Source organism: Sceloporus occidentalis, unplaced genomic scaffold (genome assembly GCF_023333645.1).
Source record: "Sceloporus occidentalis isolate IW3139 unplaced genomic scaffold, rSceOcc1.0.p SCAF_65, whole genome shotgun sequence".
Taxonomy (NCBI): Eukaryota; Metazoa; Chordata; class Lepidosauria; order Squamata; family Phrynosomatidae; genus Sceloporus; species Sceloporus occidentalis.
The window spans coordinates 4,383,217-4,404,038 of NW_028317045.1; the positions used below are offsets into that span (position 1 = coordinate 4,383,217).

At 40.0% G+C, this 20,822-nt stretch overlaps 1 protein-coding gene across 1 annotated transcript; it reads left to right on the plus strand.

Annotated features, from left to right (window-relative positions):
* Positions 1-11,410: 11,410 nt before the first annotated feature.
* LOC149286981 (protein phosphatase 1 regulatory subunit 3B-like) lies at positions 11,411-15,040 on the plus strand. Its single transcript, XM_089493595.1, has 2 exons — positions 11,411-11,445; positions 14,167-15,040. Exons 1-2 carry the CDS (start codon positions 11,411-11,413, stop codon positions 15,038-15,040), a joined length of 909 nt encoding a protein of 302 aa, XP_089349721.1.
* The last annotated feature ends 5,782 nt before the right edge of the window (positions 15,041-20,822 follow it).

The following is a 20,822-nucleotide window of genomic DNA, read 5'->3' on the forward strand; positions in this document are numbered from 1 at the left end:
TATACCTTCAGTTTATCAGTATAGGTTGGCATATGTTGGGAATCAAATGTTTGGAGTGCTGGCCCTCAAGGAAATTCTAAAATGGTGGGCCTTAAAGATATCTTTAGTAAAGTCAACTTTTCTGAAGCTGCTAAATGCCAGCAGGATTGTTTTTAGAAATATCCATTGTCACATTTTAAATACACACTGCTGGATATTGATGTAGTTGAAAAAAAAAGAAATAAAGAAATAAATAATCCTCAAATCTAAAAACAATTAATCTAACTATCTAATATATTATTGCACAAAAATATGCCAATCATATAATAACAAAAAACCTTGCACATGCTTAGTAAACAAACATTTGATAAGTCATTAGCAGCAGATGTATTTGGAGCCAATTTGGGACCCTCGGAGGTGCAGAGACCCACACTAAGCTCTTTCTGATTTCTGTGTAGATTTCTGCAGATACAAAATAACAAGGTAGCTATCAAACACAAAATGTATTTATGCAGATACACAAAACACTTAAGCAAGTACAGTATATGCATGTATATTAATAAGTTTGGTACGGTATTACTGCTTTAATGATTTAAGCAGGTGTTCCTATATAGTATAAATGGCAAAGTATATTTTTACACCTCTTTAATTACCTTAAACCTGCATTTCCAATGTCCGTACAAACATAATGTTAAGAATAGAGCACAAAGTGAACTGACAGCACTTCAAATCACTCTATGACAATCTGTCTTTTCCCTGTAACCTTCTCACAATGTTTCATCAGCACTCAGACCCAGTGCATGCAGCTGTTGCAAATTCTTAGGACACTGAAAATCTCTGAGTGCACATGGAGTTTCTGTACCACAGTGGTTTCAGAATTATAACTTACTTATTTGATGTGATTATTTATTTACATAGTCACATACTGACAGAGTTAAAGAGATAAATTATGCATCCCTTTCACTTGAGGATACCTGGAAAAAGTCGTTAGATATGAGATTGGATTGTCTCTATCTGTTAAATGAACACTTAGTCACTTACAGAAGGGGATTAAATGTTCTGGTAAAAGTTGGAGAAATGATTATCCAATCCTTTGCTTTTAAGACAGGGACACTTATTAATTTATGGGATAAATTGTTTTCTCACTATGAACTAATTCTGAATTCTGTATAGATAACCTGTAACATTGCTGTTAAAGGTATCAGTTATTCCCTTCTAAGAAGTGACATAAGGCACCAAGATCAACAAAAATGGGAAATACGTGGTACTGTAACCAATACAACAATAACCATGATCAGTTAATGTATAATACTCTGATACCTAGTACATTCTAACAGCGGTGACATAAAGTGAAAGATTAATTGTGATATAAATCCCCTAAGCATATATACATAAACAATTCCAACAATAGGCTAAAATAAAAAGGGACCCTTGGATCCCTTAACAAAGGGATGGCATAACCATGCCCTGGTCTGGATAAGGAGTACTGTAAAAAGGGCAGAGATGGTTAGTTTATTAGTGGAAATACAAGACAAAATATATCAGGCATGGCCTCCCACGATGTGTGTCAACATTATTATGAGGAAAATTGTGGATGGCATACATTAATTCAATGTACTTACCTGATAATGACAGACCCTGGGCTGGAGGGATTACATTCTAAAACCAGGGCTTTCACTCTTGAATGTTTTAACTCTGACATAATTACATTATATTACATTACATTTATTTATATACCTCCAGCAGAGTCCATAGCGCTGTTAGAACATAGTCAGTAAAATAAATTAAAATCACAAACAATACCAGACTGGTACAAAAGAAGAAGAGGACCCTTTTTTTTTCAAACTTACAATCTAGCCTTTGAGATGTTAAGCTTCAGGTAATATAATGCCATCCATGATGCAATTTCAGAAAGACAGTCAGTCAGATTTGGAAGGGTTGTCCAAGTGAAGAAGTATAGATAGTAGAGGCCCAAGAACTGAGCCCTAAGGAACACCAACAGATAGCGGTAATGGAAAGGAACAAGTTCCAGTGAAGGAGACACTAAAGGTGGGTTCAGAGAGGTAGGATTTGAACCAGGAAAGAGTTGTGTCACAGATAGTGGCGGAACTACCGGGGCCCAAGCCAAGGGGCCGCCCAAAATCTTTTTTCCGTTTTTTTTTTTTTTAAATAAGGCAGGGGCGTCCAACATGCGGCCCGCGGGCCAAATGTGGCCGGCGAGACCTCGAGGTGCGGCCCGCGTAAGATTGGCAGCCAGGGCAACCGATCTTACGCGAGCCGCACCTCAAGCCCTGCTACTTACTTGTGGGAGGGCCTTCAGGACTGTACAGAGGGAGCGGAGTTCACGTGACATCCTACTTCCTCTGTAGGCAGAGGGAGGCCGCGCCCCCTGCTGAAGTCTGTGAGCGGCATCGAGGAGCTGCAGTGCAGGTAAGGGGGTGGGGAGGGTGTTGGAATGAGTGTGTGTGATTGAGGGAATGAATCTGTGAATGAATGATTATATGAATAAATGAGTGTGTGTGTGTGATAGCATGGATGTGTAAGTGCTGGAACCTAGGCATGATGGGACTGTGATTGCTGTTAGCAATCACACTCCTATCATGCCAAGTCAGCCAGTACATGCTGAAACCTGGCCAGCTGCCCCCCTTGTGTAGTGATGCTGCCAGCAGTATGGGGTCTGCACATAACTTACAGCCACCCTGTACCAGCGTGTATTGGCTGACTTGGTATGATAGGAGTGTGATTGCTAACAGCAATCACAGTCCCATCATGCCTAGGTTCCAGCATTTACTGGATGGATGTGTAAGTGCTGGAACCTAGGCATGATGGGACTGTGACTACTGTTAGCAATCACACTCCTATCATGCCAAGTCAGCCAGTACATGCTGAAACCTAGCTAGCTGCCCCCCTTGTGTAGTGATGCTGCCAGCAGTATGGGGTCTGCACATCACTTACAGCCACCCTGTACCAGCATGTACTGGCTGACTTGGCATGATAGGAGTGTGATTGCTGACAGCAATCACAGCGAGCACAGTCCCATCATGCCTAGGTACCAGCATTTACTGGTTGCCTGGGTATGATAGGAGTGTGATTGCTGTTAGCAATCACACTCCTATCATGCCAAGTCATATTGCTAATTTTGTCCAATTGTGTGTTACCTACTTTTATTAAACATGTGAGTTTTTATTATTATTTTTAAAGGTGGGGGTCATTTTTGGTTTTGGCTAAGTGAACCCTGAATGTTTTGGTCCAGAATTTTCATTTTAGTTCATCCCTAGAATAAATCTAGGGAATCCTGAATTTGTAGTCGCAAAACTTTCAAGGCCCAGAAATCAGTGAGAGGAAGAGTAAAGGTTTTGTGTCATTTTACTTTATTTTAATCTGCATATTTTATTAAAGGCCATATTTTTTGTCACAGTGAAAAATGAGTGCGGCCCGCGCACGTATACAATTCTGAAGTGGCCCACTGCAGAAAAAACTTGGACACCCCTGGATTATGCCCTTTGTACATGCGCCCCTTTTTCTTTGATTTTTTTACAGATATGATTCAATCTGTTAATTGAATTTGTTTAAAAAAATTGTTGGGTAAAAATCATGTTTTTTTGGGGGGGTGAAGGGGTGGGGGGGCCCTTAACAGATTCTCGCACCCGGGCCCTGAGGCGTCTAGTTACGCCCCTGGTCACAGATGCCATTGACATAAAGGGTTAGAAGGAGGAGGGGTGGTCAACTGTGTCAAAGGCTGCAGTAGTGAGAAGTGGCCTTTCGTTTTAGCGGTGAGGAGTTTGTTACTTATTTTAGTGAGTTCGGTCTCCATGGAATGCTGTGAGCAGTAATCAAATTGAAGAGGGTCAAGCAGAGATAAACTTATTTAGCCAGTTATAAGTTCATTGTACCTTAAGTTGATAAAGGTAATTGGCTGCAGGCATTTGTGGGTTTTTCACAGGACTCCAGGGGTGTTATTGGTGAACCATAAGAAAAGCTACTGCTGTAGTTTAACGAAGGGTCATATAAATGGGGTTCAGTCTGTACACTGAAACAGTCTTGATTCCATTCCATCCCCAAGTAACATATCCTGGTAAGAGACACGGAGGTGGTGGAAAACAAGACAATGACTAAAAGGGTAAGCACAACAGTTCCCTGGCTTAGATGGTAAAGAGATGTGGAGGCGGCAGCTTTGCTTGAGGGAACGTTATAAGCTTCCTTTGGCCTGTATGTTGCATTATTTTTTCCTAGCCACACTTGGCTCCCTGAAACTTTTGAGTGAGTCAAAGCTGGAGCTGGCTGGCAGTGTGGATAGCCAAACACATGCCCTGCATGGGGGGGGGGGGTTGTGGAATCTCTTCATACATTTGCAAGAAGGGGGCATATTGGTGCTAGGAGCCTGATCATCAGATAGGACTCCCTCTCATGCAGCAGAGGGTCTGCTGCCCCTTGACCTGGTGCCCTAGGTCTGGGCATACAGAATATGCCACTGGTTATGCATGCAATCTTCCTTCTAAACAATGATTTTTTAGAGAAATCAACGGGACCAAATACCATGAGTAGATGGCCCTCAAAAACAAGACTACTACATAAAATAAAATAATATAATCATTATGCCATCTCAGTTTATAGGTGAAACGTGTCTGTTTTAAAATCTGTTGTCTGCAACTGCCACATCTGTTTCCTAACACACTATGTGACCTGAATCAAGGCTAACTCGGTCAATGGGAACATTGGACTAACATATTTGGCACCAGAGGATTTGTGTTTGAATATTCTAAACTTAATGTTCATGTGGGTTTTTACCTGTATAGCATATTACATTGGGCACTTAACAAGTAAATTTAACTGAACTGTGTTTCATGTGACAGTTTTTATTTATTTATTAGTATGGTTGAATATTATTTCTTCTTTTCACTGGAGAAGCGTGTCAGGAAACATATGCAGTTGTGAGTAAAACTATCTTCCCATGCCTGAGTTTCTGCATATAAATTTAGATATACTATTACATATTTTTTACACAACTTTTGGTCAGATCATTTTGTGGTTCTTAGTACTATACAGAGGAGTCTGAGAAAATAAATCACAACAAAGCTTAATGCTTGTTTTGTTTGATGTGCTTCATAATCAAATACGCAATTTTCAGATGTGAAACTGCTCATCCTGATATAAATCGGATTAACAGTGGCCCTTCTCATTAGACTAAAGTTGTCAGCACGCAAGGTTCTAAAGCCACATGTTGCTAGTTTTAAATGCCCCTTCCTGTATTCTGTGGGGTCTGTGGGGTTCCTGTGCTGCCAAAATCTCTCAAAGACCAAGGTATTAAATAATTTAGGAAGTCATAAAGGGCCATAGAACAACATCTTTGAATTTACAGGTGTCTAGCGCTTTGGATAAGATCAGTGCTCCCCAACCTTAGAAAGACAAACATAGGATTTATGGCAGCGTGATAAGATTGGAAACATTGCTCTATAAGCTTTTCCCAAAAATCGCATTAATATACCTCAAGATCTATGATTGGACAATATACATCGATACTGCATTAAAAGCAAGGGCACTGTCCTATAAACAGGGCCACCTATTCCCCACATTGTTTAAACATGACCTTCCATGCCTCCCAACGCTCAAAGTTGCCTGACTTCACTATTCATTAAAAAGCCATCTCTTTCAAATTTCTTTAGCATGAAGGGCTGAGCTGGCCCTGTATAATGCATAATGTGTAAAGAGGCTATGAAGCGATCTCACTGATTTAACCCTGCTTCAGGGGCGTACCTAGAGTTTTTAAGCACCTGGGGCGGATCCTGTATGTGGGGTACACACACAAAAAAAATGGATGTTGGTCAGAATATTTATTTCATAAATTTTTATCTGTATGTCAACCGGCTAAAATAATAACTCATAAATAAATTAAATACGTTTCTGAACAGATATGGTACAGCGTAATTCCCACTACTATACACTGACCCAGACATTGAGGGTAGTGCAGCATAACCCCTATTATTATACACTAAGCCAGACATTGACATGGTGGGCCTCTGCCCCTAAAACAGCCTGCCTGTGCCACCGCTGCCCATTTAACATCCTGCCTGTGCCACCGCTGCCCATTTAGCATCCTGCCTGTGCCACTGCTGCCCCTGAAGCAGCCTGCCTGTGCCACTTCTCCCCCTAATCAGCCTGCCTGTGCCACATCTGCCACTGAAACAGCCTGCCTGTGCCTCATTTGCTTCTAAAACAGCCTGCCTGTGCCACCTCTGCCCCTGAAGCAGCCTGTCTGTGCCACCTCTGCCCCTGAAGCAACCTGCCTGTGCCACCTCTGCTCCTGAAGCAGCCTGCCTGTGCCACCTCTGCCCATTAAAGCAGTCTGTGCCACCTCTGCCCCTAAAGCAGTCTGTCTGTGCCACCTCTGCCCCTGAAGCAGCCTGTCTGTGCCACCTCTGCCCCTGAAACAGCCTGCCTGTGCCAACCCTGCCCCTTTAGCAGTCTGCCTGTGCCACCTCTGCCCCTGAAGCAGCCTGTCTGTGCCACCTCTGCCATCGAAACAGAATGCCTGTGTCTCATTTGCCCCTGAAACAGCCTGTCTGTGCCAACTATGCCCCTGAAACAGCCTGTCTTACCTCTATCGCTGATTTCCCTGGTCCAGGGTCCGGCTGTGGGCCTGCGTTAGGCGGCCATCAAGCCACCGGGCACCCCCCTGATGAGTGGCACCCAAGGCGGACTGCACCCCTCACCCCCTTTAGGTACGCTACTGCCCTGCTTTATCCAGAGACATCCAAGTTCTATAGCGAAGTCAAAGATGCTGTAACCTAACTCTCTTGCAAACTCTCCTAACAACTCTCCCTTAAGTGAATAGACCCCTTGTGTTCTTTTGTTAAGACTCAGCCTAAACAGGGGGACATTTGGAATGTAGTGCTGGAGGCTTTTGGATGGAAAAATATTTTTATATGTTGGCCCAACACACTTTAAATAAAGAAAACAGTTATCAGGCTAAGGCTAACACAGCCATTTTTCTTATCAGGATGATGTAAATAAACCTACCTTTTTAAATTTTAAAGATACTTGCAGCAACCAAAAAACAGCACAAATCATCGGACCATGGAGGAGGCAGGGAGCTGCGACTTCTTCCTACAGCTTCTTCCTAAGGTGATTTTTTTTAAATGTGCCTTTAACCAATCATCTTGTTCACTTTGTCATGAATTTTGTGGAAGAAAGTGGATGGATGAACAGGTTAGGTATGAAAAGCCCTTGATTCTCAGATTCCTCACTTAATGGCTGTGAAATACTTGCTACTGTATTTTCATCATTTCTTCAGATTTGGTTTGCCATCTTGCAGTACTGTGTCATCTGAGAAAGTTTTAGGAAGAAAATGCTTGATATTATCCTGTAATATAACACTTTATTTAACTTTTAAATATATAACGTATACATTTTTTTTCTACTATAAACATATCTACATGGCTAGACAATTATCAAACAGCCCATCTGTTAATGTTTGTCAGAAAGACTATCCAAATATTGCATTCAAATATTATGCAACTGTCTTGTGGTTTAATAATTAATGAAATAAAGCATGATCAGACCCCTATTCCAACTATTAATACCAGTATGTTGCAGGGTAGATCTATAGTAATTTGTACAATACATCCTGGCTGTAGACTGTAACTGTAAACGCAATATTGATTACATTCAACTTGGGCTCTGCAAATGCAAATTTGGCTACACTCCCAATAAATGAGACATTTGTTAGTAAGGTCATTGATTTCCTGCTAGAAGCAATCAGTTGCAGGAATGCACTCCCACTGAAATCAATGGGATCCCTTTCTGTACATGCACACAGATTAGAACCCACAAGACCGTGGCTGAACCAGCACCAGAGCTGACTGGCGGTGAGTATATCACATGGCAGGAAACATGGTTTGGCTTTAGGACCCAAAACCACAAGGTTTGCCAGGCCAAACACCAGGGCTGGTAGTAAGTACCGGTATATCTTGTTATCATTGGCCATGGCCTTTCATAAAGTTGGCGAGCTAAAACTGCACCACTCCTGCTTTAGTAACTCCCCCCCTTACTATTTTTTTTTGTGACAGAAAAAGAATTAGGGTTGGAAAATTAAGTGATAGGGTGGTTGGATGGGAACGGGTGACCAAGTAGTAATACAGATGGACTACAATGGAACTGGGCGTGGATTACATGGGTTTTATAACTACGGTAATCTTTCCACTCACAAAACAAGAGACTGCCCAAAACCAGCTTATTTCGCATTATTTTGTATGTTTTGTATAATTTTGTTCAACAGATGTACTTGGGATTTACAGCTTTTATCATAAAAAAATGTTCCTAACAACTAGACATACGTAGCTCTAGTCAGGAAAAATAAATTATAATGGGTACCACAAGAGTATCCCTAATACACACTATTTGTAGTGCAAATTGCAAGAATTCAACTCATACTGTATCCCATTATTTTATAAATATTGTGAGTAAAAGCATGGGCACCACAAAGAAATACTGTATTGCAAAATAAACTTTGCCGCCTTATTTAATTGTCCCTTTTAAAAAGGAGTAAATTAGAAAATGAAAAGAGGTCTTTCATTAAGACCAAACAATAAACTATATGAATTAACCTCACTATACAACGCCCTATAATAGTAAAGTCATGTCCTGCTGGAACCCCATGCACAAAACTATTTTAGGCTGCCGGGCACATATCATCCTATCCCATCCCCCTTGTCACACATTCACCTCTGTACCCTACCTCTGGCAAGCTTAAGCGGCGAGCAGGAGATCACGTGAAACACCGAACGCTGGGTCTCTCTCTCTATTGGCTCATTAGTTTGTCTAACGTTATTCCGATAGGCTGCCGTAGAAAGTTCACGTGAACGATAGAGTGGGGTGGAACGCCGGCTCCTTTAACAATTGAGAGAGTTCTCTCTTGGGCTAGTGGGCTCTGAAGCCTGAGGCGGCCGGATGCGTGGTGGCCTTTAGGCAGTATGACCGAACCCGCGATCCGCTCCACAGCCAGGCTTCCCCTCTCCAGATCCATCCCGCCTCCATCTTAACACGCTGTGAGTGGAGGGGAGACACCGGCGTTAGGTACGAAGCATGATCCACTAACGGTGCTATTTGTGTTCCTAGTAATGCCGTGCCGTGCATGGAGTGTACTTCACTCATTTAGTGATGCGTATGGCTGTAACTTGGCAATTTAACTCCATGATACTGGATGAATACGCTATTCTATAATACGGAAGCGTGTGCGTTCTTAGTTTATCAGCAAGTTTGCAAGCGCCGAAACTTTTTATCGACCCACTTAATATGGAATCCGAAAACGAAATTGATTAAGGTTAATTTGGGGAAGGTGTGAGATGGGTTAGGTGTGTCCTGATCGGTGTGGTGATGGTTAAAAGTGGGTGTATACGTGATGGGTTTTAAACTGTAGGCTGTCGCTTTGAACTAAAACCGGTGGTTGATGGACTGATCTAGGTGTTTGCTGCCATGGGAGTACAATGCAGTGTAATGATTGGCTTGCACATTTTCCCCAGCTAAATTTAACCACTGAATGCCTAGTAGGGTGATGGTACATTTTGACAATCCTCCGGGCTTTTTGTAGTGTTGAGTCGTTCACGATGCTTGCGTCCCGTGCAGCGATGATTAAGGAAAAGGATCTGTTAAAACTGCACAGATAAAGCACCTGCGGCGCTTACTATGTTGGTAGCTCTAAGCGCTGTTGGACATAGTAAATATGTCTTAATGGAATCCAATTTATTCCATATCTTTAATGGCTTTTTTTTTCAGTAATTGTTTAGGCTCATCTCTTGGCTGTTATCCTATATTGTTAAGGTTGTCTGGTTCATTGTAGGTAAACTGAGTACAACAGGCCTGTAATGTTGCATTATGCAGCAGCATTGGAATACCCAGTAAGAAAGCAATTCACTGAGCCAAAAGTAGTTCCAAAGACTAGGACAGTTGGGGTCAGCAGATTCTTTGATGGCTATAATTTAGACTCCCTCTTTTGTTGACTATAGATACCCAGCATACTTTATTTTTTGCATAATCTCCTATGTCTGTGTTGCGTGTTAATGTTCACCCATTTTCCTACAAGCGTGTGTGTGTGTGTGTGTGTGTGTGTGTTAAGGCGGGCAACTTGTATACTAGCCAAGTGAGTTATGTATATATATTCTGTTGTGGTGTCTGAGACAGCCTTTAACCATTATTGCATACATAAAACATAGCTTTAATGTTGGCATTTGTTGTGTTGTCCCCTTTTGTGCTTTTAATACTCAAAATAGGTGTCCTCAGAAGATGGAGCTGAGAATGTAGGTCCATTTAAAGCCCTTGTTCTAATACTATGGCCCTAAGAGATATTTTACATAGGTATTGCCATAAGAACAATCTGTTTTGTAGCATGTCAAGGTATCCTACTCTCCACAATGGAAAGGTTCATTGGGGTGCATTAGCTGTCTCAATGCATAGAATATAGCCATATGTGACCTTTTGGGTTCCTGTCTGTCTACCACCGTCATCCATGTCTTGCAGTTCCTGGCTATTTAAAGGGATGACATGTTTGACAAAGGTCAAACTTCCACGGAATAATACTCGCCAAATCTGGTGGACCATATGGAAGCAAAGTTACATTTCTGAGGATTGTAACACAATGGCTGACACAACCATACAACAGAGCTGGCTCTGTGTGTTGTATGTGTATACACAATTTTTTTTGTGATAGCTTTTAGTACATGGGCTGGCTTACTGTGTGTCTTAATGGCTTCACATGTTAAGTCCATTGGGGTTTGCAGCTAATGAAGTTTAACCACATCTGATTAATTTCCCCTTCTCTTCTTTACATCTAATTTCCAGAAGTTGGAGCAATTCAAATTGAAAACTGTTATTTTATAGCTATACTAGCATTGCAACAACCACTTCACTGGGTAGCTGCTACCTAGTTACAACAAATAGATACATTCTGCTATTTTTGTTGTCTTATCACTAGATACTAGATTTTTTTTCTTTCAATATATTTAAATTTTTGTTGGTTCCCTCAGGTCCGTAGATAAAGGTTACTACACTTAGAATGAGTGTATGTAAAGTACAATGCAGTGGGATAGGTGAGATCACTCCCTCTCATAACAGAGGAGATTTCAAGGTTTTTGTACACTATAAGGGAGGCTTTTGAAAAAGTACTGGCTCGTACATCTGCTGTATCATAATGACACACTGAAGATTGTATCCAGACCAGAACAATACGCTAGGTGGCAGCATGTTTCCACTTAGCTTATTATCCCAGCTTTGAAATAAACTGGCACACTGTAAAGGCAGGAGGGGGTGTGTTTCTGTATACGTGCAGTTCTTTTATTTCCGCTTCTTTCTTTGCAGACAAGGGACTTCTCCATTAATTCATTTTCGTCCATCCTTCCCAGGATCTGTTATTTCCAGCTGAGCTGTTAAGGTGTGTTAAATGCCCTGGATTTCATCACAGATGAGCTCAACCAGGTAATAACCCGGCAACTAGGAATTCGTTTTTTTTTTTTTCTTCTTCTAGCAAGATCTCTAACTTTTTAGAAGCTCTGGCAATCTTCTTTGAAGGGGTTTGTCCATCACTGCCTATAAACCCAGTTTAAGGTCTGCCTTCAGGTCTGTGCTCATGTTTTGAAAATGTGTACCAAAAGCACACACACCTTTTTAATGCTGTTTTTGTGACGAGACGGTTCATGATTATTGGCTGTGGTAGCTGTGCCATGCTTTCCCACTAAGCTGTGTTGGAGGCTTAATTTTCCTCCTCAAGGGAACATATGTCAAGCCGTTTGATAACAGGAAACATCTTATAAAAGTCCTTTACACTGAGCGTGTTCCTTTTTTGAGTTAAAAATATATTGCTTCCTAACTAAATAAGAGGAGCCAATTCCCTCTCAATTGATTTTTAACAACTGCAGCTGGCTTTCAGCATAACATAGTGCCTGTGTTGAAGACTACGGTCCTATCAGACTTTAAACAAAAAAAAAATTATTTGTTCTGCCTTTCAAAAGCACCTAGGCTACATAAATGATCCCTTTGAGTGGCCAGAGTCAAAATGGCAGTTCCTAGCAAGAGGTCACCTACAGGACTGTGTGTGAAGCTATTCTCTAAATTAGGGGGCCCACACTTCCCAAAATAGAAAAAAAATAAATGAAATTCTCTGCAAAAGGTCAGCACTAAGAGCTGGCATGGAGAATGGGATACCATGACCTTCATGGGCAGGATGGAGTACCTAGTAGACAAAGAGGATTTTGGGATCTTATTTTTTTTTTATGTTAGTGTTGGTATTAACTATACAGCAAAATTATTAGGTTTTCCCATTTTTATCCTGTTTTAAATAGAAATTCTTCTTTAGAACCTTGATTTGAAAATGTCCACATGAAACATTTTGGAAGAAACTTGAAGACAAATTAACTTGAACGTGGTGCTTTCCTGCAGTTGTATGCGTTTATTTTCTAGGCTTGAAAACAAGATAAGCCTCTGCTTAGCAGCTTCAGTAATTTTTCTGCACATCCATATAAAGGAGGCAGGATGTTCCTGTTTGGTGCTAACCAATGGCATTGCTTAGGGGGGCTGCTTTTTACCTCAACTCCATAGCCCCAAATGTGGAGTCTTGGGGGCTAAAGCAGGGGTCTCCAAGCGATGGGCTGCATTTGGGCTGTCTTGAAGCTGGCTGCAGCAGTTAAAGATCTGTGGAGATTGAGGCACAGATCTCCCATCCACTGCATGCCTGACAGTCAATGTTGCACCTGACATCATATCATATCCGGCACGGTGCTAATGGTCGGACACACAGAGCAATATCGCACCGCAGACATGCAGAGACAGACTCTGGCGGAGGATAGGGTAAAAATATGAATGAAGGGGAAAATAATGCTGGGTATAGCCATGGAGGTGGCTAATTTATGTGCAGTAATGAGATATATATATCTATCTATCCTTGCATTGGAATGTGTATCCCCTACCGGCATTCAAATACAAAATAAAAATAAAAAATTTATAGAAGTTACTGGTGGTCCCAGTGGTATAGGTACCACCTGTACTCATAGCATCTGGGGTCACAAGGATTCTGTATCGGGGATAAAACTGAATGGTCTGCAGGCTAAAATATCAGGAAACACTAAGGGATTAAAGGTAAAACTGCAATGTACGTACATTTTTTTTTTTATTTTTTTTCCTAAAAAAAAAATTATTATTAACCTCAGGGGGTGGTAGATTAGTAGAACAGCCTCCCAGTGGAAGTAGTAGAGGCTGTAATACTGTAAGGGATTTTAAATCTAAAACAAGCCCAAGGAATGATTTAAGGTCGGCGTCATTAGATCTGGTAAATGGGCAGTCCAGATGGTCGAAATGGCTTTTATCTGGCATCAAATTACATGTTCTGAACATTTTAGCTAGTTCATGTATTTCCGTACACACGCTTTGTTAGTAGGAGCTCTAATAAAGTAATGTTTATTAATAGGAGGATTGGAGTTGTATTTCTGCCACAGTGGATACCTGTAAATGTCAGGTAGTGCTGTTATAACCTATATAAATAAGCATGCATTCTCTTCAGGTGTGTGTGTGTGTAATATTAAAATACTGATAGCTGAGATGTCTTAAAGACCTCCATAATAAAGCGTTTTTTCTTTTCTGTCTTGTGAAACAAATTGTATTCATCACAGACTTGGCTAAAGCAGTTGACCTGAAAGAGGCAGTTTGTATAAATCTGAAGACCTAGCAACATTGGTCCTTGGGGACAAGATGCATGTTGCTTTGCCATTTATTGTAATTGCATTGGCGGTGCTCAAATCATGATTTCAGTTGAATGGCTTGGTGACTGGAAATTGTATATGCCATCATGCACTTAAAATGGATATGTTCAGTGTCCCCTTATTTTACCTATTTTTTCCAGCATTGGCTTGTCTGATTTACTAGGGCCTCTAGTATAAATATTTCAGGAGGATAAATGTTGGAGCAAGAGCTCATGTGCTAAAACTAGAGCGTCTGAAGCTTAGATGTATTGTTAAGAAATTATTACTCAGAGGGTAGTAATCAAGTGAAAAGCCTTCCAGTAGATGTAGGAGAGGTTAATACAAGGATGGTGGACTGTCTAAAGTTGAAACGCATAACAAATACTGTTTTTTTGTTTTTTTTTCTTGTTATAATACTCTTGGAGTGCTATAAGGTGATCTATGCCATTTGTTTTTTTTCTTTCAGTGTTCTGAATTTTTTTCCACACAAGACAATGGCAGTAGACATAGCCATGAAGTTCTACTTGCAGCCCCCTTCACTGAGACGAGATCGCGTTGAACGCAGGATCTCTCAGAAAAGCCACAAGCCCTTGAGACCGTGCATCCAACCAAACCGGAAAATGTTTCTTAATGAGCTCAACAATCAGGAAAATAAAGTGAAGAAACGTGTTACCTTTGCAGATAGTAGAGGTCTGGCGCTTACCATGGTAAAAGTCTATTCTGAATTTGATGACCAGTTGGAAGTTCCATTTAATATCACCGAGCTGATTGATAACATTGTTAACCTGACAACAGTGGAGAAAGAACATCTTGTGCTGGACTTTGTACAACCTTCCGCTGACTATTTGGACTTCAGAAACCGCTTACAGGCAGACTGTGTTTGTCTAGAGAACTGTATGCTTAAGGAAAAAGCGCTTGTGGGTACGGTTAAGGTCAAAAACCTTGCTTTCCATAAAAATGTGAAAATAAGAATGACCTTTGACTCGTGGCAAACCTTTACCGACTACGAATGTCAATATGTCAAGGACACGTATGCTGGATCTGATAGAGACACTTTCTCTTTTGATATCACTCTACCTGAAAACCTTCAGTCACATGAAAAGATAGAGTTTGCAGTTTGCTTTGACTGTGATGGAAAAACTTATTGGGACAGTAACAAAGGGCAAAATTACCGAATAGTTTGGCACGACCTCAAAAGGCTCCCTGATTTTCAGAGCCGCTATTGTGAACCTGAATACAACCATTCTGTTGATCACTTTGGCAGTCCTAGGTGCTCTTATGGCATTTTTCCAGAATGGCCCAGCTACTCCGGATTTGATAAAATAGGACCTTACTACTAACTTTGTGTCCAGATGGTTGAGGCTTAATAATGGAAGTGGTTCCAATCACAAAATAATAGACTTGGAATGGTTATTCGAATGTGTCCTTGTAGGGACTGGCTGTAAACAATGAACAATGGGAACCTTTGCTAGGTCATGATATGTAACTGCATTTGTTTTTTCTTATAAGGGAAAAAGCTGTCCTAATACCTGTCCAGCAGTAGCACCTTCTTGTTATTGGGTTCTGTAGCCTGAAGCTTGGAAAAGTTCTTGTTCACATACTATGCTGCTAGTCTTTTTCTTCCTAATTCTGCTACACCCCTTTCTAGAGACACTTGTTTCATAAATTTTCACTGCCTTGCACCGTGCGCAGGCATCACATGGGGCATACGTTCAGAAAGATTAAATGTTCTTGTCCGTATATACTAAACTTGAACCCACAAGCACCAGATGCACTTTTCTTATAACTAGATAACTTCTTTTTAAATAATGGGTCCAGATGTATGTGTCTTGGCATCCTACTATATTTTTTGTTTGTGTAACATTAACTAGCCAATAATGGGTCCAGATGTATGTCTCTTGGCATCCTACTATATTTTTTGTTTGTGTAACATTAACTGTCACTAGCACGTGTACATTTCTCAATCTTAAATTCCAGTCTAACCCTTGTATTCATGGCTAACCTTATGAAGCTACCAATATTATTTGGGTATTTGCATCTCTACAACCAAGTTGTCTGGGGGATTTTTTTCTCTCCTCCTTACTGTGATAGCTGGCTTCAAATTTAAGTGCGATATTTGTTCGGTAATGGAAAAAGTAAAGAAGCTTATTTGCTGAACTATATTACTTGGAGTCCAATAAGTGTTATACTGCTTGCTCCCCCGCCCCACACAATTGCCTCGAAAGAGCATGACCATAGGAATCGCTTGGCGTTGTGATATATATAATTTTTTTTTTTAAAGTTTGAATCAAATGTATTTTTACAAACTGTAATACATATGTGCCATTAGCTGTACATGTACAGAGCATTTAGTTTGGCAATGCCTACTGCCATGAAATAGCAGTGGGGTTTTTTGTTTTTTTTTTTTGGTTTTCTCCCTCTCCGATGGATGAACTCCAGCTTGTAAAACTAAGTTCGCCTATTTTTAACGACAGAATTGAACTACAAGTTTGATAGGAAACTGACAAAGTTCTATTTTCTCCAAATGCTACTTTTTTTTTTTTTTTTTTTTAACTAAGTGAGTTTCCGTCTGTGAAGATAGAGGCATCTCTTCAAACCTACTCGTTATGATTTTTGTATTTAGAAGTGCCTTGGTCAGGTGTCTGTTTTTGCATGTTTTTGTAGACAAATCTTTGTACACAAGTCGTGGCAAAGTGAGGTGAGGGAGAAAGATGATGCACTTTATAATCACATGAGTGAAAAATAGATTTGTTTTTGTGTTTTTAGAAAAAAAAATGCTGGTTTTAAAAAATGTAATAAAGGTAAAACATTTAAGGTATAAAGCATTATTTTTTTACAATTACACCAACAGATTAACTTGAAACATGGGAGGGATGGGTTATGACCGCATCAGCAGTGGAAAGGGGAAGGCCTAAAACTTTTTTTTTTTTCCTTTTTATTAAGAATTTGACCAAATGCATAGATGGTAACCTGTTGGTTTGCATGCAGAATAGAATACTTCTGCTGTTACAGGCATATCCAACAATCCTGCTCTAAATTCATAAAAGTACTTGGTTTCTAAAGCCCTTTTGGTATTCTGTGTGGAGGCATGTAGAAAAGGGCCATGCAAAGAAATATTAGCCACAGTTACACTGCTCCCTCCTATGCATATGTCTAATTTAACATGGCCTTGAACACAGTACAGGGTTGGGATTGCATGAGCCAGAGTGCTCCACTTACATAAAGCTGTTTAGGTCCTGCTAAACTACATCCATGCAGGATCGGAACATTACTGCTCTTAAATGTTTTGACTAAACTTTTTCGTGATTATATCTTCTGTCTTGCCTACATAAATGGTTTTTAATATTTATTAAAAAAAAACCCTCTCCATGTAATTGAGTTATGTTTAGCTCGTTTATTAGGAGCCTGCTCTATTTTAACCCCTTAATGACCTTTGCCGGTTCAGGACCGTCATGACATAACGGTCACTAAATGACCTTTGACGGTCCTGAACCGTCAAAAAATTAAATAAGCTTAGAAAGTGATCAACGATCACTTTCTTCGCTTAAACGGCGTTACTGTAATGCCTCGATGTCGAGGCATTCAGCAAGGCCGAGATCGGCATCGGGGGCCATGTCTGGCCCCTCCCCGGGGCGTCAACGGACGCCCATTTTAAAAGCGTTTAAACTAAAGTTATCCTAAACTTAAATGGTGTCGCTGGAATGCCTCGATCAGGAGGCATCCAGCGACACCAAACACTTACCTCTGGATGGGCTGTGACCGCTCCGGAGAGCGGTCACCACCGCAGTTGCCGGTGTTCTTCGCCATCAGCAAGATGGCAGCCGCCCTGTAAAAAAAACAATCAAGTTTTAAAAGTTCGCTAGATGGTCTCCAGACCCTCTAGAGAACTCTGGCTCCACTTGCAGGTTGAATACAGGTACTGCATTCAACCATGCAAGTCAATGGAGCCCAGCTTTCTAATCACAATGTGATTAGTAAAACATAAAAAAAAAAAAAAAGTGCTAACATTTAAAAATAACTATGCAGTGATGTCACTAGATGAACCATCCAGTACCAGCAAAAAAAAAAAAAGTATTAAAAAAATAGTTTATTTTGAGCAAGTGCTAAAATTTCTCCAAAATCTCAACTAAGTTAAAATAAAAGCACTTCAAATACCCAAGGGGTGTCTAATATAAAAAAAAAATAAAAAAAATGGCTGATGGGGTAAATTGGAGTGGCCGAGCTCAAAGATAGGGCATAGGTACAGACTTTCCAAAATGGAGAAAAAAAGCGCACTTCCCAAATGTGGCATTTTAAATCTCAAACACGACAAACCCATGCATGTCGGGTATCACTGCACTCAGGAGATGTTCCTGAACACACATTGGGGGGTTGTTTGACAGTGACATATACCAGAAGCTGTATATCTATAACTAAAGTACAATTTGTGTGGAAAAAAAAATAGTATTAGAAAGTTTGACAAAGTGTAGTTGTATAATTGGTGCATGGAAAGGGTTAAAATAACAGCATTTGGAATACCCTGGGGTGTCTAGTTTTCAAAAATATATGGTTTAAATGGGTTAAATTGAGTTAACCGGCTTCAAAGATGTTCCAAAGAGGAGATGGAGGCAGACTGACCAGATTTGTTAAAAAAGATTTGGAAATCATAAAACGCTGCTTGTACTTATTGCCCTATAACTTACAAAAAACAGCAAAAAAACATTGGGTATTTCTAAACTCAGGACAAGTAGTAGAATCTATTTAGCTAGTTTTTTTACTTGCTTTTTTAGGTGAGTATAAGATTTTTCAAATAAGTCATAAAATGTTTTGTTTTTTTTCTTCAAATTTTCACCATGTTTTTTTTATTTTTTTTTTATAGTAAATAAGATGATACGGTCAAAATAATGGTATTTGAAGAAAGCCCATCTTGTCCTGAAAAAAAACTATATATAAATTTATGTGGGTACACTAAATGGCTGAACACAAGCACCACAAAAGTGTCAAAACAGCCACTAACCATTCTAGTTTGACTGGTAATGCCAGATCATCCACTAATTACAGATCTGTAATCCAATCTATTTGACCTAATTTTACGTAATAAAAAGGCTTATTTAAGAACAGTAAACATGCTGTTAAATAATTAAACTGGTGCAGGTACTTCTAGCTGGTATTTTGGGAAAACAGCCCAGTATCTTTTTAATGTGTTTGAGCCTGAAATATGAGAACACATAAGGATTGGCCCCCTCAACTCAAATGTTTTATTGATTTTGGTAGATATTCATTAGATCGGGTATGATCAACTGGTTTTTTTCATTAGATATATCACGTAGGAGGCAGTATTCACAATCCTATTTTGTATGTGGAGGATGGGAATACGTACGGGTTGGCCCTTTCCTCAACTGAAATTTTGAATTTTTGTCACGCTGAGCTCTACCTCTGTTCCCTTGAATTAAGGGGTGGCCTGCACAGGGTGCCTGAACACCTAAGGCCGGCCTTAGAAATGCTATACAAAGCTAAAAGATAGGAAATAACCCCCCCCCCCTGTGTGATGGATCTAATGAAGAAAAAAAAAACCCAGTTGATCTTACCAGATGCAACAAATTTTTACCAAAATCAAAAATATTTCCAAATATCAGTTGAGGGGGGCTATTCCTTATTAATATTGCATATTTTTGAGTAGATCTAATAAAATGGAATGATCTTTTGTTAAAATTCTAAATATGAGGGGCGGGGCTAACCCGGGGGAGGTGGAATTTTCCTCCAGCCTTAAAATCCTCACAGATGATGATACACTTAATATGTGCAAAACATAACATTTACTTAATTATCCCCATAAATGTTTATAGATAGTTTTTTGTTTTGTTTGTTTTTTCCCAGGTTACATTCTGGCCGCTAAAGTTGGTCAATTTAAATAAAAATAAAAAAAAGGCATTTGACAAAAACAAAAGATGGTTTGAAGGTTTAGCATTAGTTGTCAGTTACAAGGTGACACTAATCACTCACTTTCTGGAAATATTTTTTGGTGGCACCAGAAACCCTAGACACCTACATTAATCTCTATCCCACTTTGGACTTCAGAGCAGAGTTCTAGGAATGGTATGTACTGCCAGAAACTTCATTTAGAACATGGTGTCCTTGGACATGGTCACAGAGCTCGCCTTAATTTGTAATTACTGAAAACATCACCCTGCTGAGAACATTGGAAGCCTACAGGACTCTAAGGGATACATTTTCATTTTAGACTCCAATACTAAAATAAAGTGGTATGGTTATTCCGCAAGCCTTTGCAATTGTCTGCTGCTTCAGGAACTGCATATATAGCACAGTACTAAGCCAATATTTTAGAAAGGTGTGGGGGAAAAAAAAGGTGTAATGTAACAATGCTTTTAAAAAAGAAAAAATCTAAATCAAATTAATATTTGATGAGACTATGCTTTACCTTCAAAACAGCATCAGTTCTTCTAGGTACACTTGTACTAGTTCTGGTAATGTGACAGGAATCCTATCTCTATGTTAAATCTGGTGTCCTTAGTGTTAAAATTGTCAATCATCATTATTTCAAATGTTTTTCTGGCTTATAGAAGTTCCCCTTCAGTATTTTTTATTTTATTTTGAGATCCTCAGCGGTCGGTTGGGATGAAGTGGTGGCTAACCAAGGTGTAGTTATTATTTTCGTTAAGTTTTTAAGTAGGCTCATGTTTTAGTTTCTGACTGGTTTCTCTAATGTATCATCCTGTTTCATATGTATTGCATTGGATCATATACATAGCATTTGCAGATGTATGATCCTTTGATGTATGTTTTTTGAGATGAAGAGTGTTGTCATTACAGATGTTTTGACATAGTTTGCACCCAGGTATATTGCATGGTTTGATGCGATAATGTTTTATTCACTCAGCAATTTTTTATGCACTAGACTTGTCCATTCAGATTTCTGCAAATTTCAAATGTACCAAACTTTTGCAAATACAGCGGTTCATACAAAGCCACGAAAACAAAGCCAGACCCCCCACGAAGCAGATGAAAATGAAGCAAAAATTTGGGGGCCTGTTTACTCGATCTCGTTCACGCTCTATAAATGTTTCCCCTACCTTCTCTGCCGTCCGCTTCTACTCCCCCGGTAAGCACGACCGAAGTTGGCTG

Excerpts from the sequence above, each read along its gene's own strand:
- LOC149286981 (XM_089493595.1), top strand. The coding sequence starts at position 11,411 with ATGCCCTGGATTTCATCACAGATGAGCTCAACCAG. Across the intron at positions 11,446-14,166 it reads TCACAGATGAGCTCAACCAG|TGTTCTGAATTTTTTTCCAC; the intron begins GTAATAACCCGG and ends TTTTTCTTTCAG.